Source organism: Sapajus apella, unplaced genomic scaffold (assembly GCF_009761245.1).
Source record: "Sapajus apella isolate SASKATOON/1434 unplaced genomic scaffold, GSC_monkey_1.0 scaffold43, whole genome shotgun sequence".
NCBI classification, from domain to species: Eukaryota; Metazoa; Chordata; class Mammalia; order Primates; family Cebidae; genus Sapajus; species Sapajus apella.
In genome coordinates this window covers 19,299,031-19,326,858 of record NW_022436983.1, presented here as the reverse complement: position 1 = coordinate 19,326,858, position 27,828 = coordinate 19,299,031, and the positions used below count along the sequence as shown (strand labels likewise).

The 27,828-nt window shown below is 54.0% G+C and overlaps 2 protein-coding genes across 8 annotated transcripts in view; both read left to right on the top strand.

Annotated features, from left to right (window-relative positions):
* The first annotated feature begins 635 nt into the window (after positions 1-635).
* On the top strand, positions 636-8,721 carry ZNF683 (zinc finger protein 683). 2 transcript variants are annotated; one of them, XM_032300956.1, is made up of 5 exons: positions 991-1,118; positions 1,777-1,981; positions 4,564-5,258; positions 6,959-7,087; positions 8,329-8,714. In XM_032300956.1, exons 2-5 carry the CDS (start codon positions 1,870-1,872, stop codon positions 8,701-8,703), a joined length of 1,311 nt encoding a protein of 436 aa, XP_032156847.1. In that variant the 5' UTR covers positions 991-1,118; positions 1,777-1,869; the 3' UTR covers positions 8,704-8,714. The 2 variants fall into 2 exon arrangements, with proteins under 2 accessions (XP_032156846.1, XP_032156847.1); XM_032300955.1 differs by having other exon boundaries at positions 636-1,981; positions 8,329-8,721.
* A 1,519-nt stretch (positions 8,722-10,240) lies between these two features.
* CRYBG2 (crystallin beta-gamma domain containing 2) overlaps positions 10,241-27,828 on the top strand; it is a 35,992-nt gene continuing 18,404 nt past the window's right edge. For 2 of the 6 annotated variants that reach the window (XM_032300951.1, XM_032300949.1), the window contains exons 1-8: positions 10,241-10,407; positions 13,126-13,189; positions 14,202-14,291; positions 14,829-15,562; positions 23,144-25,784; positions 26,229-26,276; positions 26,362-26,474; positions 26,646-26,775. In XM_032300951.1, coding sequence (XP_032156842.1) covers positions 10,295-10,407; positions 13,126-13,189; positions 14,202-14,291; positions 14,829-15,562; positions 23,144-25,784; positions 26,229-26,276; positions 26,362-26,474; positions 26,646-26,775 — 3,933 coding nt within the window. In that variant the 5' untranslated portion in view covers positions 10,241-10,294. The remainder of the gene's footprint in view (positions 10,408-13,125; positions 13,190-14,201; positions 14,292-14,828; positions 15,563-23,143; positions 25,785-26,228; positions 26,277-26,361; positions 26,475-26,645; positions 26,776-27,828) is intronic. The other 4 variants (XM_032300948.1, XM_032300947.1, XM_032300953.1 and 1 more) reach the window with 4 other exon arrangements.

The window sequence follows — 27,828 nt, the reverse complement described above, 5'->3', positions numbered from 1 at the left end:
CAAACATACATGGCAAACCTCTCTTTTTTTTTTTTTTTTTTTTTTTTGAGATGGAGTCTCACTCTGTTGCCCAGGCTGGAGTGTAGTGGCACGATCTTGGCTCACTGCAACCTCCACCCCCCAGGTTCAAGCAATTCCTGTGCACTGGCCTCCTGGGTAGCTGAGTTTACAGGCGTGCACTACCACACCCAGCTAATTTTTTTTTTTTTTTTTTTAGATTGAATTTCACTCTGTTGTCCAGGCTGGAGTGCAGTGGTGCAATCTCGGCTCACTGCAATCTCTGCCTCCTGGGTTCAAGCGATTCTTCTGCCTCAGCCTCCCGAGTAGCTGGGACCACAGGTGCGCACCACCACACCTGGCTAATTTTTGTATTTTTAGTAGAGATGGGTTTTCACCATGTTGGCCAAGATGGTCTCGATCTCTTGACCTCGTGATCCTCCCACCTCGGCCTCCCAAAGTGCTGGGATTACAGGCTTGAGCCACTGAGCCTGGCTTAATTTTGTATTTTTAGTAGAGACAGGGTTTCACCATGTTGCCTGGGCTGGTCTTGAACTCCTCACCTCAGGTGATGCAACCAAAGTTCTGGGATTACAGGCGTGAGCCACCATGCCTGACATATTTTTTTTATTTTGTAGAGATGGGGGTCTCACTATGTTGCCCAGTCTGCTTGGGAACTCCTGGCCTCAAAAGATCCTCCCACCTCAGCATCCCAAAGTGCTGGGATTACAGGCTTGAGCCACCACACCTAATCTCTATTTAATCTTCCCACACCTATCAGGAGAGCATCACTGGCTTCTCAATGTCAACACAGAGAATCCTTACACATCAATTAGTCCAACCTTCCCATTTTGCAGATAGGGAAACTGAGGCCAGGAAGGGAAGCGAATAGCTTGTGGTCACACAGCACATTAATGGGACAGCCAGTCCCGGAACTCAGACTCTTATTTGGAGGGCCTTCACAGCTTACCTGTAACTCACCTGTCTTCCCAGCAGGTAATGGGCACATGAAGGAAGAACAAGCTGCATAATTGGGTTGTTGCTACAAGCCCAAGGCCCTGGGAGGTACAGGGGGCTCCCTATCCCCCAGCCTGGACTTCCAGCTCTTCCAAGGTGACCAGGTAAGGTAGAATCCCAGCCTTACCTTTGTGGGTAGTCTGCTTATGGTGGGAGATGACATTAGGAGGAAGAAGGGGAATGTCTGAAGGGACCTAGACCTCCTCCCTAGCCCTGAGCACTGCCTACCCCAGGCACATCATAGGGATGTTCTCTTGAGGAGCCAGAGACCCTCTCCCCACGCCTCAGGTGGCCCAGACTCTCCTGTGGGGAATAAGAATAAGCATCATGCAACAGGCTTGGCTGCTATGACCATGGCCTTGGACTTTAGTAAGCAGGGGCTCAGGGCCATCTTGCGGAGTTTATAGTCTCCAATGGGGATTTTTTTTGGGTTCACCTTGGTGCATTCAAATTACAGTGATGGTCTGAGATACACTGTGGATCATTGTGGTCAGAGGTGCATGGGGTTGGGGCAGGGAGGGAGAAGAGGACTAGAGGGGCCCCTGGGGACAGGAGGAGGGCAATCTTGCAGTGAGTGGGAAAATCCTGGGGGAAGAGAACTTTGGATGAGGGAAGGAGATGCTATTTGAGTGACAGATATGGAGTATCGTGGCTGTTTTTGCTTATTCTTCCTTTTGGAAACCAAAATAGGGGTGGGAGCCATCTAAGGGACCCATGGAATCCCAGTCACCAGCCCCCAAGCCCCTTGCCCCTGCCCTCCAGGCCTTCTCAGCCTGCAGATCACTTCCAGACACAGTGGATGCTCATGGCCCACCCTGTGCCAGCTGGCTGTGTCCCTTGCTGCTGGCACCAGGCATGTCTGCCCTGCTGGCCCGCCTACAGGACCTGGACCTGAACCTGTGCACGCCACAGCCAGCACCCCTGAGCACAGCCCTGCAGGGCCTCCAAGAGGACACCTTGAGCATGAGTAAGCCCAGGGCACAGGGCTGTACCTGCACCTGGCAGAGACTGGATGTGGAGGGCACTGCTAGGTGTGGGGATGGGTGGTGGAGAGGACTCAGTGTCTCTGATGAAGACAGAGCCTTAGGCACACTTTACTTCTGTATTTTGGCCTTGGAGTTCTGGCCTGAGGGTGCAGGGTGCTTTCAAGTGGTGGCACCTGAGCCAGGGGAGCTGAACACTGGCTTCTCAGGCATGTGTGGGGGAGGTGGTGTAGGCATAGCCAAGGTCATGGGGATTGGGATGGTGCTTTGTCTGCCTAGAGACAGACTTTTGTTTGTTGTTGTTTTTTCTTTTTTTTTTTTTGAGACAGAAGTTCGCTCTTGTTACCCAGGCTAGAGTGCAATGGCGCAATCTCGGCTCACCGCGACCTCCGCCTCCTGGGTTCAGGCAATTCTCCTGCCTCAGCCTCCTGAGTAGCTGGGATTACAGGCACGCGCCACCATGCCCAGCTGATTTTTTGTAGTTTTAGTAGAGACGGGGTTTCACCGTGTTGACCAGGATGGTCTCGATCTCTTGACCTCGTGATCCACCCGCCTCGGCCTCCCAAAGTGCTGGGATTACAGGCTTGAGCCACCGCGCCCGGCCTTGTTGTTTTTTGAGATGAAGTCTCACTTTGTTGCCCAGGCTGGAGTGCAATGGTGTGATCTCAGGTCACTGCAACCTCTGCCTCCTGGGTTCAAGTGATTCTCCTGCCTCACCCCTGCAGAGTAGCTGAGAAAACAGGCATTCACCACCACGCCCAGCTAATTTTTGTATTTTTAGTAAAGACAGGGTTTTGCCATGTTGGCCAGGGTGGTCTTGAACTCCTGACCTCAGGTGATTCACCCACTGCAGCCACCCAAAGTGCTGGAATTATGGACGTGAGCCACCATGTCCAGCCCTCTAGGCATCTTAGAAGGGCACTGAGCTGGGAGTCAGGGAATTGGGGTTGGAGTCCTGGTTCTGCCCTTTCTGTTTCTGTGGGCCTGGGCACAACACCGAGGTCTGGTTTCTTCATCCACAAAAGTGGTATCTCAGCTATACCTGTGTTCTAGGTTTGTTGTAACACACCATTTCCTTATGTGATGATGACCTCCTAGAGGGCAAGGACTCTCCTGCTGTGTCCTTTATTTCTAGGACCCCAGCACAGAGCACAGAGTGAAACAGCTCAGTGAGGTTGATTGAGTAAATAAATAAGGATCCAAGCAGAAGATAGCTTGCTTTTTTTTTTTTTTTTTTTTTTTTTTTTTTTTTTTTTGAGATAGGCTGGAGTGCAATGACATAATCACACCTCACTGCAGCCTCCAACTCCTGAGCTAAAGTGATCCTCTCTCCTCAGCCTCCTGAGTAGTTGGGACTACTATAGACATGTGCCACAAACACCCGCCTAATTTTCTTACTTTTTGTAGAGATGGGGTCTTGCTTTGTTGCCCAGGCTGGTCTCAAATTCCTGGGCTTAAGCAATTCTCCTGCCTCAGTCTCACAAAGCACTGTGATTACATGCATGAGCCACTGCACCTGGCTGACAGTTTACTTTTTAATAGGTTTTCCATTTTAGTACTCTTTTTCTATCTAGAATACCACTGTTTGGCAGAACTCCCTGCAATAATGGGAACATTCTATACCGGTGCTGTGCAATATCATTCCTGCTGAGCACTGTAAATGTGACTGGTACAACTGATGAGCCTCATTTTTCATTATAATTTTTTTTTTTTTTTTTGAGATGGAGTCTCGCTTTGTTGCCAGGCTGGCGTCAGTGGCATGATCTTGGCTCATGGCAACCTCCACCTCCTGGGTTCAAGCAATTCTCGTGCCTCAACCTCCCAAGTAGCTGGGATTACAGGCACGCACCACCACACCCAGCTAATTTTTGTATTTTTAGTAGAGACAGGGTTTCACCATGTTGGCCAGGATGTTCTCAATCTCCTGACCTCGTGATCCACCCGCCTTGGCCTCCCAAAGTGCTGGGATTACAGGCATAAGCCACTGCGCCTGCTGCCCCATTTTTTATTATAATCATTTTAATTAATGTAAATCCAGTCGCATGACCAGTGGCTGCTATTTTGGACACAGCATATCTAGCCTCACCCTTGTGTGATCTTATCTGTGCCCAGGGCACCCAGATTTATGTCTCCAGCTCAGACCTCTCCTTTTTTTTTTTTTTTTTTGAGACAGAGTCTTGCTCTGTTGCCCAGGCTGGAGTGCAATGCCAGATCTTGGCTCATTGCAACTTCTGCCTCCTGGGTTCAAGTGATTCTCCTGCCTCAGACTCCCAAAAAGCTGGGATTACAGGTGCCCGCCACTTTGCCTGGCTAATCAGACCTTTCCTTTAAACTCCAACCCAATTTATCCATCTGCCCACCTGATTTCTCAACCTGGGTGTCTAATAGGGATCTTGAACCGTTTTATCCCCCTGAAATTATTTGGCACTACAGAAATGCTAGCAGGCTTGCAGGCTGGAGGTCTTTCTCAGCCCGGAGCTGGGCAGGTTTGATGGGCGGGGTTTGATGAGGGACAGAACTTCATCCCAGACTGTGGGGCTCTGACCACCTTCCTTTTCCTGCTTAGAGCACCAGCCACCAGGGCTGCATACCGGATCCACCGATGACAAGAAACTCACAGTCAAGCACCCATGGAATAAGAACAAGATGGGAAAACAGCCAGAAAGAGCTGGCGAGGGGGCCCCCTGCCAAGCCTTCTTGCCTCATGACAGCTCTTCCCCACCACTGCTGCAGAATAGAAAGAGCCCCAGACCCTTGGCTTTCTGCCCCTGCCCCCCGGCCACCTCCATCTCCAAGGAGCTCCCATTCCACCTCCATACCTTCTACCCTGGATACCCACTTCTCCTGCCTCCACCCTACCTGTTCACCTATGGAGCCCTACCTTCTGACCAACGTCCCCACCTCCTCATGCTGCCCCAAGACACCTCCTACCCCATCATGGCTATGCCTAGCCTGATGATGATGGTCAATGAGGCTGGGCACCACAGCGCTGGGTGGGAGACCCTGCTTTCCTACCCAGGGGCCTTCCAAGCCTCTGGCCAAGCCCTACCTTCCCAGGCCCGAAATCAAGGCACTGGAGCTGCCCCAACCGACTCCCCAGGCCTGAAGCGTGGTGGCATGGCATTTCCAGCAAGGCAGGGCCCTGTGCGTTCCCGGACAGGCACTGCAGCCCTGCCTTACCCGCTGAAAAAGGAGAATGGCAAAATCCTGTACGAGTGCAACATATGTGGCAAGAGCTTTGGGCAGCTCTCCAATCTCAAGGTATCTGCCTCCTGGGCTCCGCTGCTCCCTTCAGTATCCTTCAGGGCCCCCCATGCACCTGATTCTAGAAGCAAGGACCTCAAAGCTAGAAGGCATTCCTGGGTAGCCTCTAGGGCCTAGTGACCTGGGATGGTTCATTTGGGTGGAGACATAGGATAAGATGGCCACCAAAGTCCTCGCCACCTTAGAGAACTGCCTATGAGATCATCTCATTTAGATTAAAATGGGGAGACTGGCTGGCATGGTGGCTCACGCCTGTAATCCCAGCACTTTAGGAGGCTGAGGTAGGTGGATCACGAGGTCAGGAATTCGAGACCAGCCTGGTCGACATGGTGAAACCCCGTCTCTACTAAAATTACAAAAATTAGCTGGGCGTGGTGGCGTGAACCTGTGGTCCCAGGTACTCGGGAGGCTGAGGCAGGAGAATCGCTTGAACCTGGGAGGCAGAGGTTGTAGTGAGCCGAGATCACGCAACTCACTCCAGCCTGGGCGACAGAGTAAGACTCCGTCTTAAAAAAAAAATGAGGAGACTGAGGCTTTTAATGGGCAGCGTTTGCCTAAGATTACCCCAATTTAATGGTAGTGTTAGGTTTAGTCTCTCGACATTTGCTCTGGGCAAAGAAAGCCCTTTCCTGGACAACCATCCTTTCTGGACTCCCACTTAAGCTTCTTATTTATTTTTTGGGGCAGTCAGATGAGGGAACGGGTGGATTTTGGTGAGTCTAAACCACAGTCTGATGGCCAACCTTTTTCAAATTGGATTCCCACAAATCGGCGCGACCACCGATGCGATTGGCCTCACCAAAGGCATCGCCCAGCAGGGGGCGCCCAGGGGACCATCTCAGTGCGTTAGCAAAGGCCGGAAGTTGTGCACGCGCTGGCTGGCGCTGAAGTTGAGGGCACTTTGTGGTTACAGGGAAAAGCCCTACTGGATCCTGCAGGGCAGGAGTTCTTAAACTTTCACGAGCCTTAGACTACTTGGAAAGCTAGTAAAGATGCAGATTCCTAGAGTTTTTGCGATCCTCCCACCTCAACCTCCGGAGTAGCTCCCAGCCCGAGTTTTTATTTTTATTTATTTTTTCATATGGGGTTTCATTCTGTCTCCCACGCTGGTCTCAAACTCCTGGGGTTAAGGGATTCTCCCACCTCATCCTCCCCCGTAGCTGGGACCACAGGCATACACCACCACATCTGGTTAATTTTTAAATTTTTTGTACAGAAGGGGTCCCACTGTGTTTCTCGGGCTGGTATTGAACTCTTGGGCTCCAGTGACCCTCCCTCCTCAGCCTCCCAAAGTGCTGAGATTACAGCCATGAGCGTGTGCCCAGCCCTCCCAGAGTTTTTTATTCAGAAGGACTGGGGCTGGGCCTGAGAACCTGCATTTCTAACATGCTCCCGAAGTGTGATACCAGTGCTGCTGGTCTGTGGACCACATTTTGAATAGCAGTGCTCCACAATACACCTGGGGTACCTTTTACCTGGCCTTCTGACCACTGCCATCTCCCCTACAGGGCAGCAGAAAGAGTGGAAGTATCCTGGGGATGATGGGCCCTGAGGGAGATGACAGGGAGGGAGAGGGATTGAGAGGCCTGGATGCCAATAAGGGGTCCTGCAGGGAAGTGGGCGGAGTTTCAGAGAGGACCTCAGGCCCTGCTAGGGGTGCTGGGCACTTGGCAGCATTTCTCCCACATCTGACTCAGGTCCACCTGCGTGTGCACAGCGGGGAGCGCCCATTCCAGTGTGCCTTGTGCCAGAAGAGCTTCACCCAGCTCGCCCACCTGCAGAAGCACCACCTGGTGCACACTGGGGAGCGGCCCCACAAGTGCCTGGTGAGATCCTCCTCCCCCTGCCCTGTACTCCTATAGGCTGGTGAGGAGTTTTAGGCCCTTGGAGGGATGGCACCTGCAGCCTCCATTCCCCAGTCCTCCTGACCAAGTAGAGATGGGAAGGGGCAGTGAAAATTAAAAATGATCCCTCAGCCTGGAATGGGTAATACTGAAGGTCACTCCAAGGGCCTGGAGGAGGGAATTGAGATGTGTGTCTTTGGGGAGAAAACAATGAAGTTGGGGGTCGGCAGGACGCGGTGGCTCACGCCTGTAATCCCAGCACTTTGGGAGGCCAAGGCGGGTGGATCACAAGGTCAGGAGATTGAGATCATCCTGGCTAACACCGAGAAACCCTGTCTCTACTAAAAATACAAAAAAATTAGCCTGGCATGATGGTGCGTGCCTGTAGTCCCAGCTACTCGGGAGGCTGAGGCAGGAGAATTGCCTGAATCCGGGAAGCAGAGGTTGCAGTGAGCCAAGATGGCTCCACGGCACTCCAGCCTGGGTGACAGAGTGAGACTCTGTCTCAAAAAAAAAAAAAAAAAAAAAAAACCCATTAGATCGATGTTAGCTTTCACCTTCCGTGAGCTGGCCACATCCCTTGGGAAGTCAAAAGGGTAGGAGTTCTTTCCCATTTTACAGGGGCAGAAATGAAAGTGGTGTCATGATGGAGTCTGGGCTGCAGAGTCAGGCCACCTGTGTTCAAATCCTAGCTCTCCTTCCAACTTTCTGTGTGACCTTTGGCTAGTGGCTTCACTCCTCTGAGCCTCTCTTTCTTACTATAGTATAGAAGTTGTGTTGGTACTTAGTCATGCTTCCCCAGGGTCCTGGAGAAGATTAGGTGAAACCAACTGCAGGGATGTGGCAGCCCCCAGTAAATGTTAATTACATCCACTGAAGCTGTAGCTTAACACTTAAGAGTTCTGTGTGATTATCTCATTCAGTCCACCATATCAGTGAAGCTAGGTATTAATTACCAACGTTACCAATGAGGAAAGGAAGGCTGAAAGAGGAAAAGTTACTTTTACAAGGTCACACATGGAGTAAAAGAAGGACACCACTAACCCAAGCCAGCCTGGTTCTAATGTGCCAGATTCTGCGGGTCCCAGGGAGAAATCACGGGAAAAGCTTCCAGGCCTGGAGGGAAAGAGGTGGGTTATGGGTACTTCCAAGATGCAGAGAGGGAGTAGAACACCTGAGCCAGCCCAGAAGACAAAGCTGATGCCAGTGCCCCTTCCCATCAGGTGTGCCACAAGCGCTTCAGCAGCTCCAGCAACCTCAAGACCCATCTGCGCCTGCACTTGGGGACCCGGCGCTTCCAGTGCAGGGTCTGCCAGAGCCGCTTCACTCAGCACATCCACCTGAAGCTGCACAATCGGCTGCATGCCCCACAGCCCTGTGGCCTGGTGCACACTCAGCTGCCCCTGGCTCCTCCGGCCTGCCTTTCCCAGTGGCACCCGGGGATACTAGATCTTATGGCGGTGGCATCAGAGAAACACATGGGCTGTAACATAGAGGAGGTCAAAGTGTCCTTGACATCCCAGGGGAAAGCAAGAGCAGTGAGCCCCCTGAGCAGTGCCAGGACTCCCCTGGGGAGGGGGCAGGGGCAGAACAATTAAAAACGTTTCTTTAATGCATTGAGGCTTCCTGAGCTTCAACAGTTGGGTGGGGGTGGGGCAGTGGGGGAAAGCCACCGTATATTTGCCAGACTTCACACTTCACCTGGGAGCAGGTCAGGGGACTCAGCTGGGAAGAGCCTGTGCTGCCTGTGCATGCGGTGGGTGCCTGCAGCCATCTGCCTCCGCTGGGCTTGGGTTCCACGCCCCATCTAGGACCAGGCCCTCCTTGTCTACTCACTGACAGCCAGCCAGGCTTCCGGGAGGGCTGTAAGGTGCTGACCGTGCTGCCCAGCATGGGCACACTGTGCTGTTCCCAACACCTGAGAGGGTCCTGCTGCCCCCACCACCTGGGTCTCACCATTCCTATGTTGCAACATGCCCCTCAGCTGGTACTCCCTGCATGGTCGTTGTGGGGGTGCCCCTCATTGCCGGGGTATCGAGGAAGGAGACTTAAGATATCAGCGTCCACTCATGATCCAGAAGCATGATGTCCTCTGTGAACCGGGGCCAGTTACCACAACACTCTGGGCTAACAGCGTGCCAGGCTCAGGGAAGGCATGGAGGCTGCAGCCAGATTAGGGCTACAGGCAGAAAGGAATTGGCAGAGACCCTGGGGAGCTGAGACCCGCCTGATGGCCCTTCTCCCTGCAGGCCCGGAGGATCCTCTGAAATGTGCGAGGTGCTCCCCATCCCCACTCGAGTCAGAGAGGCAGCGCCAGGCGGAAAAGGGTACTGCCTGGGAGGCAGGAGGCCCAGGTTAGGATCACAATCGACGACAGCTGTTATTAAGCGATTTGCGGACAGAGTGGGGTTCCCCGGCCGACTTCCGAGAGGTGGCGCCGTCCGCACCCCGTGGGTTTTTGAGCAGCTTCCTCACCGCAGTGGTGACAGGATTCCCGCTGTCGGCCGTAGGTGCTTCCCACAGGAAGGATCGAACCCCACGGACTGCGGCAGAACGATGGCCGCAGAGTGGACTTCGGCCCCACAAGTAGCTAAGGTCCGGGTTCCAAGCCCACCCCCGTCACACCTTGGGCCCCGCGCGAGACACCAACCACTCGCGTTAGGCCCCGCCCAGTCGGGCAGACCACGCCCATTCCGGACCCGCCCCCGGACTGGCCACCGGCGTCCAGCCCTCCTGCTCCTCCTGGAGCCCCCCTCGCTCAGCCTAGCCTCCCGGCCTCTGTTCGCCCCAGGCCACTTTCCCTTTCCGGCTTCATGCAGGTCTTGCTCCCGGGCTAGCTCACCGGGGGCTGCATGGGGCCCTGGAGCCTCCAGGAGCTTGAAGATGTAGCGCGGACCCGGCGGAGAACAGGGGCTCCCGGGGTGGGGGTGTGGGCTCTTGCCAAAGGTCTTGGGTCTGCGGTCCAAAGTCGGGGGAGAACAATGAGGTTGGGGCGGGGGGGGTCCTGGAGAGTGCCCCAGGGCATGGGCAGCATCTGGATCGGGTCACCGCCCGCATGGGCTGCGGGTGGGGCCGCTGTTTGCTCAGGGGGCCGGGCTGGAGGAGGCGTTTCTCCGCAAATGCAGCGGATGCGGGTAGCCCCGGCGGTCAGGTACTCCTACGGCCTGAGCCCCGGGTCTTTCACTCGCCATGGCTGAGCGGTGCGGAGGCCCGGGGGCCTGCCTGGTCGGCCTCTTGGCCGGGCTAGGGGTCCGGAGGGAGCACAGTGGGAAGAAGACCTCGGAGGCCATATCCCGGGATAGGTGAGGGGAGATGGAGAAAGGCCGGGTGCTGGGTGGGCCCCCTCGGGCCCTGGAACATGTGTGTGCGCGTGTGTGAGCATAGTGATCAAATAAGCATGTATATGTATCTCTCGAAGCATAAAAATATATGTGCTAATGTACTACGATTTTGGATGTGAATGTGGAATGGTCCCTGTGCTCTTTTAAAACTTTACGACTTACGTGGACAATTTCCCAAGTCAGGCAGGCAGCCTGCAGACGGCAGAGACAGTTTAAAGGCAAAAGTAGTAGTTCCTCCTTTAACTGTGGACTTTGATTCTCACATCACAGCTGATGTCTTCATATCCCTTTGTCATGAGCCTGACAGGTTCCGTCTGAGACTGTACTGCATTTGCTCTTAGATGCCACGGAGAGATTTTCCCCCGTCGTCCCCACCCCTGGAGATAGCTCTGGATAGTATTAACAGTAAGCCTTTATTTGCCACATGCTTCATAGCTTCACCTGGATTATCTCACGTAATCCTCACAGCAGCCCTATGAAGCAGGTATTCTGCATGATTCAGATACGGAAATGAAGGTTCAGAGAGGTGACATCACCTGCCCAAAGTCACACAGCTGGGATGTGGTGGAACCAGGACACAGGCTTCAGCAGTCTGACTCCAGAGCCCACATTTCTGAAGCTCTGTTGCCCTCAGCAGGAAGTAGGGTGGGGGGCAGCTCCTAGTTGTAGGTGCCACTGGTTATATGACCCTAAGCAGATTGCTTCACCTCTCCAAGCCTGTGCTCTGGTAGCTGTTGTCTGAGGGTGTGTGTGTGTGTGTGTGTGTTAGAGTGTTGTGGCTGATCAAATAAGTGTGTATGAGTATCTTGAAGCATAAAAATATATGTACCAGTGTACCACGATTTTGGATGTGAATGTGAAACGTTCCCTGTGCTCTTCTATTTTTTATTTATTTAGTTATTCATTTTTTGAGATGGGGTCTTGCTCTGTCGCCTACACCGGGGTGCAGTGGCACTATCACATCTCACTGCAGCCTCAGCCTCCCCAGGCTCAGGTGATCCTCCCACCTCAGCCTTCTGAGTAGCTGAGACTACAGGCACATGCCACCATACTTGGCTGATTTTTTGCAGAGTCAGGGTTTCACCATGTTCCCCAGGCTGGTCTCAAACTCCTGGGCTTAAGCTATCTACCTTCTGCCTCCCAAAGTGCTAGGATTACAGATGTGAGCCACTGCACCTGGCTTATTTTTTATTTTTTAACTTTTTTTTTTGAGATGGAGTCTCACATGCCACCCAGGCTGAAGTGCAGTGGCACAATCTCAGCTCACTGCAACCTCCGCCTCCTAGGTTCAAACAATTTTCCTGCCTTAGCCTCCTGAGTAGCTGGGACTACAAGCACATGTCACCATGCCCAGCTAATTTTTTGTATTTTTAGTAGAGGTGGGGTTTCATCATGTTGGCCAGGCTGGTCTTGAACTCTTGACCTTCTTATACGCCCGCATCGGCCTCCCAAAATGCTGGGATTAAAGGCGTGAGCCACCATACGTGGCTCCTTGTGCTCTTTTAAAAGTACAGAAGAAAAACATCCTGTGGAAGGTCTAGTCGAAAGGCGGGGAAAGCAGCATTGAGAATCCAAGGGAGCCCTGTAGCTCACTGGCCCTATATCCGTGAAGAGCATGGGGTGTGCTCTCACGCATGGGTGTTTATGTGTCTGCCCAGGTACTTGGCAATTTGTTCTGATCTTATCATGGCACAACTGTCTTCAGCCAGGAGGGGTGGGGGTGTGGTGGGGGCAAAATGAGGGCAGGGGTTTGTACTGCTCTCTCACCCTAAAGAGAGAGGAGAGGAGGGCCCAGCCACCCTATGCCTGGAAGCCTGGGTGCCCTGGGGTGTCCACACCCTGCCAGTGCCCTGCCCACCCCCGCCTGGAAGACACGCCCTCCCCTTTTACCCTGTCTGGCAGAAACCTGCCCTATAGGCCCAGATGGCACTGCCCCTCCCTCTCTGGACTTAGAGGTGCAAATGAGTCAGGGGTGGGGAGGGTTGGGAGGGGTTGCTCAGGCTCCCGGCAGAGCCAGTGTGATGATTCTTGGCCATGCTGCACTTGCTCTCCATTCTTACCAGCCCTGGGAATGGGACCCTGGTGCCAAGGCAGGGGCCTCTGATCCCTGCTGATTGCTGAAGGTACAGACTGTGCAGAGGAGGAGCCAAGGCGCTTTCCCACCTGGCCTCCATTCATGCCATGGTGTCCAGCCAACGTTTGCAGTGGAGTCTAAGCAAGTCATTTCACCTATCTGGGCCTCACTTTCCATATTTAAAAAACAGGGGACACTAATATTCACCTTCTAGGATTACTGTGAGGCTTAGGGGGGATCATGTAGGCACAATGCCTCGTGCCAAGCCTGGCACACAGGAGGGCCTCAGCAAATGACCAACTTTTGCATTATCGGGCACTGTCTTTCCCTGTATTCAAGCCCCAACACAGGCCCAGTCCCCATTTTGCATCCAAGCCCATTCCTGTCTCTTTCTTTGCCTCTGGGGGTAAAGTGGACAGCTGGGAGAGGGAGCAGAGAGGAGGCTGCCACATAGACCTTCCCCAAAATATTTTAGGAATTCATCCTGCTGGGCTGTGGGCCCTGAGAAAAGGTTGGGGGAGAAGACTCTGGGTCAAGACTGGGGCTGATGGTGTTGGGACAGGAGGCAGCTACTTCATTCGCTTCCCCCTGTGTTTCCTTCCCAGGCCTCGGGGTAGCCGGAGCTGCTCTGACCTAGCCCAGGGTACCACCAGCAATGTCAGCCTCAAGGTAGGAGAAAATCCAAAAGGGAGTGGGGAGGGCAGGAGCTCTGGGAGGGCTGAGCAGGCTGTGAGAACCTGGACCAACAAGTCAGACAACTGGAGCTTCAGGCCTCCTTCTGCCACTGATCCACCATGTGACCCTTGCAGATCGCTCCCCTACTTGAAACCTCAGTGTTCCCTTCTGGAAAATGGGGACAATAATGCCCCACTCCCAAGGCTGTTGTGGGAAATAAAGTAATGGACATGGAACATCCCACAAGGATGGGGCCTGGACTTTCAGGAAATGTGACTTCCTAAAGCTGGGATTGTCTGGGAAGGGATGCGGGGGCAGAGGGGTCCAGTTTCTCTCCATCCTCTTCTTTGGTCTAACCGCCTTCCATCTTTGGTCCCTTTTCCCTGTGTCCTGGCATGGCCCCTCAGGGGAGAGGCTTAACCTCCTGCCACAGTTTCCTCATCTGCAGTGGGGACCTGAGCCCCGAACTCAGTAAGAGAGTGTTCTGCCCTGGGAGGAGCGAGGGCAGCCTCCTCTGGAGGTGGCTTAAGCAGCCGTGTGTCTATCTTGGGTCTTGAATACCATGAGTAATTGCCAGTGTTTAATTGCCCAACACTTATGTGTTGGGCAGTCTACATGGACTATCCTGTACCATCGGTACCACACTCCCAGGAGGCAGGGACTGTTATTATCACACCCATTTTCCACATGAAGAAACTGAGATGCAAACGGTATTGCAGCTGTTACAGGAAGTAGCAGGGCTGGGATTCAAGCAAAGGTTGCCTCGATCCACGCCTCCAGCTTCATCATTGTACTCTTGTCTCTTGAGGAGGTCAGCCCCTGGGGAATGAGAGGCTGCATCTGTTTCATAGATGAGTAAATTTAAGGCATTTAGCATCAAGGACCCCTGCTAGGAGGAATTTTGACCTCTTCTGCTGCCAAGAACACAGCCCATCTTTTAAAATGCGTGGTTTAGGGGTCAGTGTCTGGGTCTGGGGTGCTGAGCCCTTTCTCCTTATCCCCACAGCCAGGCTGGACCCCAGGGGAAGAGAGCAGAAGAGGTCAGGCGTTGTCGCATTTCAAGGAAACCCTCTTCCCTGGCTCCCCTATGTCCCAGGTACATCCTCCCAGGTGTGCTATTTTAAGCTGGGAGGGTACGAGGGAGGCAACCACAGTCTCTCTGGTAGCCTGGGGTGGGCGGAGGCCATGAGCACTTGAGGCAGGCCTGCCTACTCGGCCCTCAGCCCTGGGGCAGCTGCAGGCCTGGGGAAGCACCTCAAGACTGCGAGGAAGCTGGGATCCCCACCCTTTGGGAGGCATAGCCGGCCAAGCCCTGGGTGCCTTGTCACTGGGAGGCAGCGTGGAGCCCTCACCGCCGTGCAGTGTAAGCTTAGTCATGTCGCCGTCCTCTTTGGGCCGCGCTTTCCTCGTGTGGAATGGGAAGGGGCAAGTTAGATGCTGAAGGACCTTCCCAGAGTTCTGTCCCTTTGTCCGGCTCTGGTGGCCTTAGCAGCCACCCTGGGGTGGCTTACCTTGGTGTCAGAGCCCTGTTGAGCTTCCCTGTGACAGGGAAGGTACCAGGTACCAGGGGTGCCTGGAGGTAGGGGGAGCTGTCACTCTGCCTCGCTCAATGTCTGCCTCTGTTTCCCACCAGGCCCAAGCCCAGAGCTGCTCAGAATGGGACATCCATGTAGGCGGCCATGGTGATTTCTGCATTTGGAAGCGACAACGCATCTCAGGGGTTCCTGCTCAGTCCCTAGGGCGCCTACAGAGGCCAGCGGTGGGCAGCTCCTTCGACCTGGCCAGACATGCCTCCATGGGGCCTGAGAACCTGGCCCTGGATGTGGCCTCAGAAGAGCCTGCTGGTGCCAGGCACCCCTCATCCCCAGGGCCTGCTCCTGGACATGGGGATCAGGGACCCTCAGGCTGTACCTGTCAGCAGTCCCCACCTACAGCCGTCCCTCTGAGGCCTGAGTTACCCAGCAACCTGGAAGACGCACCCCTGTTGCCCCACCCTGCATCCTTCCCCAGGGCAGAGGGAACAAAGGGCAAGCCTGACACCCCAGGGACTGCCTTGCCAGAGCCTGCCCAGACCCTACACACATGTCCCTCCTCCAGGAGGACCCGCTACTACATCACTGTCACACTGCTGGGGTACAGGCAAGTACCTGGGGAGGAGGGCAAAGAACCGGCCCAACCAGCTCCACACCCCTGCGGCCCTGAGGAATCCGAAGGCTGGTGGGAGCCTCCCCATGGGCCCCGCCCCATCACGGGGTGCTGGACAGCCCAGTCCCAGGAACCCCAGCTGAGAGCCCAATCGCATCAGGGGAGCATGGCCCAGCGGCAGGAGCTCCAGGCTGGCTGGACACCTGGGTCCTCACGCAGACTGTAAGTAGAGGTGGGCCTCTGTGGGGAGATGGGAGGGGAGACCAGCCTGGCCTCCCTATCTTGAGACTTTGCCTATTTCCTGGGCCTCTCCAGCTCCAGGCCCATTCATTCAGGACCCTGAGCCAACTCTGCCTCCGCTCCCTGCCCTCTTCTCCCTCTCTTTGTCCACAGGCTACCTCCTGGAACACACTACTGCCCACCCCCACTGTCCATCTGAGGAAGGGGAAAGCCTGTCAGGGAGAGGATGGGCAGGAAGGGGGGTCACCTTCTCCACAGCACACACCATTCCCCAGTTCTGTTCAGGAGGCCACAGACCCAGCCTGGGAATGGGCACCCAGCCTAGGTGCTGGGTGTCCTGGGGCAAGTTGCTTAACCTCTCTGGACCTTGAGTTGTTAAGTGGATTTAGTAGCTAGAAGTGAGGAAGGAGGAAGTGGTTACAGGAATATACTTTGAACTCCAGAGAGTGGGGCTGCCAAAATTGCAGGGATGCTTATTAATTATGTTTCAGTGACAGCAATAATTACCCCACTTGGCTCTGTGCTGGAAGCCAAAGGAGCAGGCGTCAGGTTTCCCAGGCTTTGTTTTATTTGTGATGAAATGACTCTCCTAAATCTGCCTGGGGGGCTCAGAGGTGGAAGGTTGTGTACCCCAAAGCTCACGGAGGAGGGACAAACATGGAACCTCCCTGGGATGACCCTGAAGAGTAAACGAGCCTGGGGCAGGGTTTTGAAGAGCTCTTAACATGATGGGGTGGCTGTCATTTGCAATTTGTTTTCTAAGCAAAATTTTATTTAATCTTCCCAACCACCCCATGAAGTAGGGACTAATCCTACCCCCTCTAGGAGGCTCCGAAAGGTTAAGTCACTTGCTCAAAAGTCAACTAGAAAGTGAAGGGGCCAGAATCTGAACTTAGGTTTCTGTAATTCCAGTGCCTGTGCTCTAACCACTGCTCCATCCTGCCTGGAAGAAGCCTCTTTGGGCCTGTGTAGAGAATGGAGAGTTAGTTGAGGTTGCTGTGTGGGCTCCAGGGTTTTCTGGGCTCCCATGGCGGTGGACTGGGCAGTGTTGTAGTAGCAGAGGCAGAATCAGGGATGCTGCGGGCCTCTGGGCGGGGGTCAGTGTGACTGGTTCCGTGCCAAGGAAGAGGGAGATGGAGGACCCAGGCTGGTTCTGAAACCTGCTTGGATGCCCCAGTAGTCAGGGGCTGGGGGAGAAGAGCTACAGAGAGAGGGAAGCAGGTGGGGGAGGCTACCACAGAGAGGAGGACAGGAAAGAGAAGTGGGGTTAGCTGGGGGTATGTGGTTTCTATCTGCCACTACCTGGCTCTTTTGAACCCACGTGGACAATGACAGACTCAGGTGGGAGGCTAGGGCTCACTTAGAGCGGAAAGCAGGTGACTTCTAGAAACATCATCCTTCTACATCCCCTTCCTGGGAGAAGGTTTTCTGGGCCAAGATTGGCAAATATGAGAGTCAGGAAGAGGTGGGACATAGCTGGGACTGCAAGGGGGAATGTGTAAGATACATGTGCATCCAAGCATGTGTGTCCATGTTCAGGGATAGGTAAATTTCAAGGGGAAGAGAGCCTGTGGCTGTGAATTGACTATGTGTGTATTTTGAATGTGTGCACATGTGTGTCATTGTATCTGTGTGTTTCTGTCTGTATGTATGTGATTTGTGTGTCTGTTGTGGCTCTGAGTGCCTGTGTGTATTTGTATTTCTTGGGTGAGTGTGTGTGTATGTGTGTGTCTGTGTCCGTGTCTGTGTGTCTGTGTGTGTGTCTCTGGTTGTGTATGTTTTTGTAGGTGTCTAGGGGTATCTTTGTGCCTGGGTGACTATGGGTCTGTGTTGGTATCTGTGTATCTGTGCCTGCGTCTGTGTGACACAGCATGTGTTTGCCTGCATGTGGGCCTATGGACTGGTTTGGCCTAGTTTGGGGGTGACTCACAGGTAAGTGGGGAGAATCCAGGACTTGTTGGGTTAGACAGGGCTCTTTCCCACACTCCCCCCCACCCCCTCCTCAGCCCCTCCCTTCCCAGCTCCACACACCTTGTTTGGAGGTCACAGGTCACGCGGCCAACAAATCCACTTCTGGTCTGGGGCCCTGCAAAAGAAAGGGCTCTGGGAACGGGCCCTTCTGCTGGCCCGGGAAAGGCATCCTGGGTCACTGCACTGGGGAATGTCTTCAGAGCAAGGACAAAAGGGGGCATCATAGGCAGGCACATTCTAGCAGAGTCTGAAGGACATTCTAGCAGTCATGACTGTTCAGGGACGGGGCAGGTGAACTGTCAAGTGGTGACCTCCCTGTCCCTGGAGGTATGCAGGCAGAAGCCAATGACTACATGCTTGTGGAATGACTGACTATCAGGGGTGTTGTCCAGGGGTTGGGCTGGTTGAGAAAGATGTTAAATTCTGATTGGTAGGAGGTCATTGACAATATCTGATCTGAAGATCAGCTGCTTCCTTTAACATAGCTCTCCTGTCACTTTGCTGATGCCTATGGCGCCTTCCAAATGTCCCTGTTTTTATGTCTAATTCCTTGGGCCCTGGTTTCTTAATATGCCACCCTTTGTGAGAAAGCTGACTCTGGTTGGGTCTAGCCAAGGTATAACACATTCCCTCAACACAATTAGCACTGAATGAGTGAGAAATTAAATGAATGAATGAATGAGAGCTCAGGCTATGCCACTTACTATCAGCATCATCAGGGACAAGGAAGGTCGGAGAGTGGGAGGCAGGTAGACAGAGGCTTAGGAGGGGCTGGGTCAACGAGGGCGTCAAACTTCATATGCGGGGAGTCCCAGTGAGGAGGACAGGGGCTCCATGAGGAAAATGGAGCTCCCTAATGGGGACAGGGAAGTAGGTTGGGGGCCTTAGTAAGATGCTAAAGTCTAGAGCCTATGGCGTCTGGCTGTGTCTTGCTCTCAGGAAGCCCTGGCCTGGGGAAAGGACTATCTAAGCTCTCCACCTTCTATGCCTCCTTAGACCCTGTCCCTGACACTGTCATAGCCACCAGTGGTCTTGGGGTTAGGTCAGGCTTCCCGGGGCCTCAGTCTCTTTTAATCTCTACCCCTCATAAAACCTGAGTCACTGCTGGGGCCACAGGGAAGGGTCAAAGTCCTGAATTCCACCAGCTTCACAGGAAGGAGGACAATGCGAGATGGGGGAGGGGAGTGGGAACAGTGGGTCCATTTCCTGCCCAGAGTGGGCTCTCTGGGGGGTACCTCATAGAGAAGGCTCAAAGACTGGGGCCGAACAGGCTGGCCTCTCTGGGATTTGTGGGGTCTGAGAATAGGATTGCCCTGGTCAGTGTGGCCTGGAAGTCAGGGAGTGGGGGTGCAGAGCCCCTCCAGAGCTGATATGGCTCCCTGTAAATGTAAATCCCCAAACCAGAGGCTCAGTTTATAGGATACATATATTAGGGAGTTGGTATGGTGGGTAAGCCTTTAGGGTTCAGGTTCAAGTCTTGATTCAGCTACTCTGTGACTTTGGACAAGTTTCTTAACCTCTCTGAGCATTAAAAATAATCTCATCTTTAAGATAGGAATGTAAGATCTAATTAATTAATAATTTATTCTTTATGAGGTCTCAAGCTCATGGAATCCTTCTGAGGCTTCGATGGGACAATGAATGTGAAGCACTTAGCAAGGTGTTTGGCAGAATAAGCCCTCCCCAAATGGCCGTTGTTGCTGTTGTAGTAACTATTTTATTTTATTTTTTGAGACGGAGTTTCGCTCTTGTTGCCCAGGCTGGCATGCAATGGCGTGATCTTGGCTCACCCCAACCTCTGCCTCCCAGGTTCAAGCAATTCTTCTGCCTCAGCCTTCCGAGTAGCTGGAATTACAGGCGTGTGGCACCACGCCTGGCTAAAGTTTTTTGTATTTTTAGTAGAGACGGGGTTTCTCCATGTTGGTAAGGCTGGTCTCAAACTCCCGACCTCAGGTGATCTGCCCGCCTCAGCCTCCCAAAGTGCTGGGATTATAGGCGTGACCCACGGCGCCTGGTGCTTAGTCCATTTTCTGTTGCGTATAATGGAATACCTGAACCTGAAGCTCAAGATCAAGGGAGTACATCTGGTGAGGACATTGTTGGGGATTCTCTGCAGAGTCCCTAGGGGGCTCAAGGCATCCATGGCAGGGAGGCTGAGGTGCTAGTTCAGGTCCCCCTTCCTCTTCCTATAAAGCCACTGGTCTGTCTGGGTGGCTCATACCTGTAATCCCAGCACTGTGGGAAGCTGAGGTGGGTGGATCTCTTGGGCTCAGGAGTTTGAGACCAGCCTGGGTAACATAGTGAAACCCCGTGTCTACAAAAAATAAGAAATTAGCCAGGCATGGTGGTGCATGTCAGTAGTCCCAGCTACTCAGGAGGCTGAGGTGGGAGGATCGTTTGGACCCAGGAGGCAGAGGTTGCGGTAAGCTAAGAAAGTGCCATTGCACTCTAGCCTGGGCAACAGAGCAAAACCCTGTCTCAAAAAAAGAAGAAAAAAAGCCACTAGTCCTACTCCCATGATCACCCATTAATTCATTAATCCATTATCATATTAATCCATTCATGAGGGCAGATCCCTCATAAACCAATCACTGCTTAGAGGCCCCACCTCTCAATACTGTCACATTGGGGATTAAGTTTCAATATGAGTTTTGGAGGGGACAGATATTCAAGCCATAGCAGAAGCTTAGAGGTCTTTGCGAGTGTTATTATTACCCTACATTTAGTAAGGGAGGCTATGGAGACCCAGAGAGATCGAGGAAGAGTCAGAAAAGAAACAAGACCCAGGCCCCACATCTCCAGGATGGAGGGTGAGACGTGCTCTGCTGAGGACGAGCACAGGAGCAGCTGGACATGCCCTAGAGCCTTGGCCTAGGGGTAGGAGGGAGGATGCCTGGATATGGATTCAGAAGATGGGAATTTAAACCCCCGTTTGACAAACTCATAGCTGCGTCATCCTGGGCCAGTCACTCCTCTTCTCTGACCCTCGGTTTCTTAGTCTTCAGTAGGGAAATAATCACAGAGGACAGAATCCAGGGAAGAGTGTATTGTAAAGTCCAAAGTGCTTTAAAGGAGCCACGGGGCTCCATTTCTTTTCTTTCTTTTTTTTTTTTTTTTTTTGAGACAGAGTCTCCCTCTGTCACCCAGAATAGAGTGCAATAACGCAATCTCAGCTCACTGCAACCTCCACCTCCCAGGTTCAAGTGATTCTCCTGCCTCAGCCTCCCAAGTAGCTGGAATTATAGGTGCCTGCCACCATGCCTAGCTAATATTTTTATTTTTAGTAGAGACTGGGTTTCACCATGTTGCCCAGACTGGTCTCGAACTCTTGACTTCAGGTGATTGGTCTGCCTCATACTGCCAAAGTGCTGGCATTACAGGTGTGAGTCGCCGTGCCTGGCTTTATTTTTTTTATTAAAAATTTTTGCCGGGCATGGTGGCCTATGCCTGTACTCCCAGCTACTCAGGAGGCTGAGGCTGGAGGATTGCTTGAGTCCAGGAGTTCTGGGCTGTAGTGCGCTATGCCAATCAGGTGTCCGCACAAGTTCAGCATCAGTATGGTGACCTCCTGGGAGCGGGGAACCACCCGGTTGCCTAAGGAGTGGTGAACCAGCCCAGGTCGGAAATGGAGCAGGTCAAAACTCCTGCGCTGATCAATAGTGGGATCCCGCCTGTGAATAGCCACTGCACTCCAGCCTGGGCAACATAGCCAGACCCCGTCTCTATAACAAAACAAAACAAAAAACCAAAAACAAACAAAAAAACTTTTTTTAGGCTGGGCATGGTGGCTCACGCCTGTAATCCCAGCATTTTGGGAGGCTGAGGCAGGCAGATCACTTGAGGTCAGGAGTTTGAGACCAGCCTGGGCAACATGGTGAAACTCTGTCTCTACTAAAAATACAAAAATTAGCCGGGCATAGTGGCTCATGCCTGTAATCCCAGCTACTCGGGAGGCTGAGGCAGGAGAATCACTTGAGCCCAGGAGCTTGAGGCTGCAGTGAGCTACGATCATGCCACTGCACTCCAGCCTGGGCGACAGAGCAAGACTCCACCTCAAAAAAATAACTTTTTTTTAGAGACAGGGTCTCTCTGTCACTCAGGTTGGAGTGCAGTGACATGATCATAGTTAATTGCAGCCTGGGCTCAAGTGATCCTCCTGCCTCAGCCTCCAGAGTAGCTAGGACTACAGGCACACACCACCATGCCAACTAATTCTTTTAATATTTTGTAGAGACTTGTAGAGTCCTGTTATGTCACCTAGGCTAGTCTAGAACTGCTGGCCTTAAGCGATCTTCCCTCCTCTGCCTCCCAAAGTGCTGGGATTAGAGGTGTGAGCCACTATACCCACTCTGAGAGGCTCCATTTTGACCTACACCTGCACACAGACCTGCCCCTATGCTCTGGAGATCATCACCATGTGCTCATGCCAGTACACACGTGTGCACGCTGTAACATTTGGTCACAAATCTCCAAGGTGACAGCAGAAAGTTTATGAGCCAGTATTTTAGGTTATAAAGCAAGCATTTTGAGTGTGGTGGCATGTGCCTGTAGTCCCAACTACTTAGGGAGTTAAGGCAGAAGGATCATTTGAGCTCAGGGATTCAAGCCTGCAGTGAGCAGATTATGCTACTGCACTCCAGCCTTGGCAACAGAGCAAGACCCAGACTCATAAAATAAAATAGAATAGAGGGGACAGGTAGAGAGTGAAAAAATAAAATAAAATAAAATATAATAAAAAGATAAAAATTTAGGCTTCACACAGTAGTGGCTTACACCTGTAATCCCAACATTTTGGGAGGCCAAGGTGGGAGGATCACTTCAACTCAGGAGTTCAACACCAGCCTGGGCAACATAGTAAGATCTCATCTCTAATAAAAATAAAAAATAAAAACTAGCCGGGTGTGGTCTCGTGTGCTTGTAATCCCAGCTACTTGGGAGGCTGAGGCAGGAGGATCACTTGAGCCCAGGAGTTCAAGGCTGCAGTGAGCTACGATCATGCCACTGCACCCTAGCCTGGATAACAGAGCGAGACCCTGTCTCAAAAAAAAAAAAAAAGGAAGGGTGAGGTTTCATTGTTTCTCTTACTGGACTCTGGCAAGACTCCAGTGGCTGAGGATCCTGCTGCTTGAAGGGGAGAAATGGCCAGCTAGTGAGCAACAAGGAACCCAGCTCTACTTGAGGCCAAAGCCCATCTTTCCTGAACAGAGTTAGAACAATGCTTGCCGAGTTTTCGCCTTTCTAGTTTTTGGCTCCCGGGGGATTAGACCTAGGGCTCCGTGGGCAGAGTCCCAGCCTCCTCATAGACCTGTGGGTCAGCTGCATCTTCCCTTCTGCCTTCTTTCTTTTCTCTCCTTCTGGGCTCAGGCCTCAGCGTCACCTTTGAAGGGCCCTGTCCTAGGAGAACTCCTGGAAGTCAGGGAGAGGGATGGATGAGACTACCATGCCCATTTCACAGATGAGAAAGCGGTGACCCAAAAGGCCGAGCGACTTGTCTGAAGTTGCCTGGCCTGACTGGGGTAGGGGTGGTTATTCTGCACTTTGAGAAGCTACTCTCCCCACACTCTGACCCTCATCGCTCTTCTTCCTCTGCAGGGAGCTAGACCACAGTGGGACAAGGACACCTCCAGACAGGTTACCAGGGCCCCACATGGAGGAGGCAGGTGCGCCCACGGCCCGGGCCAAGGCCCGAGTGGTAAGTGCCACATTGACATGGCGGCAGCGGCCCCCTGCCCAGGAAGAGATCAAACACCATTTTCACAAGGTGTCCCTCGTGTCAGTGGCCCAGACAGAAGCCTCCCAGAAGGAGTTTGGCCACTGTGGAGGGGAAGTCAATGGCTTTGCTACACAGGAAGAAGAGACTGTGAATTACCAGGGCCCTTGGGATACAGCTGACTCTAAGAACTTCCAGAGCCACGGGCCCGTCTTTTCCAAGAAGTACACACCGCCTCCCAAGGAGAAAAGGCCTGAGGGGAAGCTGAAGGAAGCTGTGGATCAGACTGATGGCAGCCCCCAAGCTCCCAGGACTGAGTCCCCACGTGTGGGAGCTATGGCCAGGACTGAGCTTTTGGTTCCTCTGCCTGGGCCCCGAGAGCCAAGTCCCCACCCAAGTGTGGGTCTCACCTGTGGGAGCTCCCGGAGCCTCGAGGAACACCGCGTGACGCGCACTGTACGGACCACCACGGTGGTGGGAGGTCATGTGGACCGGCGGGTGAGCAGCTCCGTGACTGTGAAGCCAGTGTTCTCAGGCGAGGCCCTGCCACGAGGCCGTCAGGTCACCCGCGTGGTGCAGCCAGTGGTGCTGGGCTCCCCGCCAGGCTCGCCCAGGCATAGCCAGGCTGTGAAACTGCTAAGTAGACTTGTGCCTGCTGAGCACAGCCCCCCTGCCAGCCACCTGCCCAGGCCCATGGCTGACATGCCAAGGAGCCCAGGTCTGGGTGCCACAGTGGGGGCAGCCTTGAGGCAGCTGCCTGAGACTGGGACAGCAGAGCTTAAAGACAGCTCTGCCCTGGCTCCTACAGGCATCCCAGCCAGTGCTCACCTGCCTAAGAATCAGGATGTCCCTGAAGCCTGTCCAGACCAAGACCAGGGCAGAGCCCCAGATGCCAGGGCCTGTGAGCCCCCGCGGGTGGCGGGAGCCCCCAGCTCCTCTGAGCTTCCTCTCCAGACTTCTCAGGGTCAAGCATCAGTCCAATCCTTTCCCAGACTCCAGACCCATGTCCCCTCTCCGGGCCTAGCTCACCCCGCAGAGCAGCCTGTGGTGCCCTCTCACCCCAGGGCCCAGCTCAGTCCCCATGTTCTGCCCCCTATAAAAAGGGAAGGGCTCTTGGACCTCCCTGCTGCCACTGTCCTGCCCATGGTGAGGAGCGAGCATGTGACAGTCCCTGGACAACACCTTGCTCCATCCTCTACAAGAAGGAAGGCTGTCCCCAGTCCAGGAGGTCTTTCTGCTCCATCGTCCCCAAGGAATAAGTTTGTTCAGGACTCTGATAATGTTCCTGTCTTCCCCTTTACCCAGAAGGAGGTGGTGTGGGGCCCTGGTGCTCCAGCTGCCTCGTCCCCCAGCCGGAAAGAGGCAGTGAAGGACCCCGGTGCTCCTGCTGCCTCGTCCCCCACCTGTAAAGAGGTCGTGCAGGACCCCGGTGCTCCTGCTGCCTCATCCCCCACCCGGAAGGGGGGCCCAGGTGCTCCTGCTGCCTTGTCTCCCAAGTCAACTGAGGTTGTCCAAGGCCCAGAAGACAGCCCTAACATCCAAAAACAGGCTGTTCAGGGTATTGCAGGCAGCGTTGCCACTCCCCTCACCAAGGAAGAGACTATTCAAGGTCCAGCTGCTCCTGTCACCCCACTCTCCAAACAGGATAAGGAGGTCCAGGACTCTGAAGGGAGCCCCATCTCATCTCTCACTCAGAAAGATGCTGTGCAGGACCCTGCTGTTCCCCCTGCCCCATCTTCCTCAGTGGACAAGGTGTCCCCCAGCCCAGGAGGCACCCCTGTCCCAGCGCCAATAGAACCAGAGGCCAGCACAGAGTCCCAGCTTGTCTCTGACCCCACCGAGGGCAAGATGTGCCCAGAGACATCGAGGGAGGAGGATGAGGTGGCCCTGACCGCTGACCTGGAGATTTTCCTGGATACCCTGCGGAGCATGGAGCCCCCTGAGATCCTCCGCACTCACCGGCTGCCGAGAGCCCCCCGCTCCTCCTGCCTGGCCATGTATGCCACACTGCCTGCCATTGAGGAGGACCAGCCAGGGCCGTGGGTGCTGGGCCCCAGCCCCCAGGAGGTACCTTCACTGGAAGAGGAGGAGGAGGAGGAGGAGGAGGAACCAGAGAACCCCTATCTGAGTGACGACGAGAAGCTCCAGCTCAGGCAAGAGAAAGCTGGGCCCAGCCCCTCCCGGGACCTCCACCCTGCCAGGCCTACCCAGGTCTCCTGCTCTCCTCTGGAGATGATGAAGAAGCATGTTGCAGGAACCAAGAGCCCCCACTCAGAGCTGGGGTTGGAATTGCAGGGAGGAAGCAGGCCCACTTCCCGTCTCGGAGGCAGCCTTCTCTTCGGCAGTCTGGTGTCTGCCACTAAGGAAACCTCCACCCTGGAGCCGCTGGGCACAAAACTATCTGCTCTGCCACCCCATGGGGCACCAGGACTCAGGAAGGTGCCAGGACAGTTGCCCCTGCTCTGCAGCGAAAGACCGTCCCCAACGGAGAAGCTTGCCTGTGCCTTGCCCCTGGAGGGGTGGGTGAGTGAGGCCTTGGGTGGGCAAGAGAGGTGCTTGGCCTCATCCGGGTCACGGCTTGGGTGCTGTGAAGAGAGTGGTGCTGGGAGTCAGAGTCTGAGGGCAGAGGCTTCTGTCTAAAGTTTTGTTCAGTTGACCTGTGCAAGCCACGTCTCTCTGGGCCTCAGTCTCCCTATCCGTACTGTGGGCAGTTTGTACTGTGGATTCCAAAGGGCTTGGGGGCTCCAAGATCCTGGGAGCTGAGGAATAGGGGTGATGGGCACCGAGCTCCTGGGACAGGGTGATGAGGCCCCTGAGGGTTGGGAGAAAGTGTGGCATCCTCTATGCACCAGCTCCTTGCGGGTGGAGGTCAATAGGGAGGATGTGGGATCCTTGGAATGGAAGGTTGTGGGGAGGCAGAAAAGAGGTGATCTCATAGCTCTTCTTCATCACTCCCCTCCGTTTCAGAGCCCAGCCTTAAAGACCCAGGGCAAGCTGAACACCAGGCCTGGAAAGGTAGGGTTGTGGAGGCAAGCGGGTGGGGGCAGCAGGAGGCAGGGTTCTGGGGTCGGGGCCTGAGGACCCTTCTGTGCTTTCTCAGGTTATCTTCTTCTCAGAGTCTGGCTGCCAAGGCATTAGCAGGGAGGTCTGGGGAGACATTGCTGATGCCTCAGGCTGGGCCCCCGTAGCCTCCATAAGGGTAGTTCGAGGCTGGTGAGTGGAGAGTGCCCAGCAGGGCACCTGGCTGTGAACTTGGGGCTGGAGGGGGGGAAAAGGGGAGTGAGAAGTGGATCAGGCCAGACTGGCAGAAACCCTATCAGCTACCCAGTGGCCCTGGGCACATCCTCCTCCCCATCTGTGACTCTATAATCTCTGTGCCCACAGCTGGGTACTGTATGAAGAGCCAGAGTTCCTGGGTCAGAAGCTGGTCCTGCCTGAAGGAGACATGGAACTCAGAGCCCCAAGGACAAAGTGGAGTCCCCAAGGCATCGGCTCCCTAAGGAGGGTTATCTGGGTGAGTGAGTTGGAGGTGGGAGACAGCCTTGAATGCCTAAAGTTGAAATTCCTGACGCCGGGCGTGGTGGCTCACATCAGTAATCCCAGCACTTTGGGAAGCCAAGGCAGGTGGATCACCTGAGATCAGGAGTTTGAGACCAGCCTGGCCAACATGGTGAAATCCAGTCTCTACTAAAAATAAAAAGCAATTAGCTGGATGTGATAGCGTGCACCTGTAATCCCAGCTTCTTGGGAGGCCAAGGCAGGAAAATTACTTGAACCCAGGAGGCGGAGGTTGCAGTGAGCTAGATTGCACCATTGCATTCCAGCCTGGGCGACACAGCGAGACTCTGTTTCAAAAGAAATCCCTGGGAGAGATCTTATGGTGTAGTGGGCAGAGGGGCTTAATATGGACTGGCCTGTAGATTCCTGACTGTGGAGCTGACTCAGGAAGAAAGAGATTCTGGGGAGTGGGCAGCCTGGCTTGAGAAGTCAGGGCCCAGGCAGAGGCCAACCTCAGCTTGGGAAAGCAGCCTGAGGACATTTGAGTGGAAGCTCAAGCAGGAAGAGGTGAGCGCAGCAGAGATGAGGTAGGAGTGGATGTGGGGGTTGCCTGCCCCCCAGGGGTCAGCTTGCAGGCCCCAGTCAGACCCAAGGCGCCAGGCATGTTTGCTCATTCATTTGCTCACAGATGCTCACTCATATCTCCTATGTGCCAGGCACTGGGGCCAGGCACTGGGGCCAGGCACTGGGCAGTGGAGGGAGATCTGCTCTCTGCCCTGCAGGACTTACAGTCAAGCTAGGCTATGAGGATTGGGTTGGGAGCAGGGACGCCATATAACCAGACTGGGGATTTATAAACAGCCCACTGGCTGCCAGGTAGAGAAAAGACTAGGGATCCTGCAGGCAGGGAGATCAGGAAGGGCTGTGATTTCCAGCCAAGGGCACCTCTGATTTTTGAGGGAGGGCTGTGTGGTTTGAAAAGTTAACATTATAATTTCAAAGGCCAGGCGCAGTGGCTCATGCCTATAATCCCAGCACTTTGAGGAGGCCGAGGTGGGGGAGATCACCT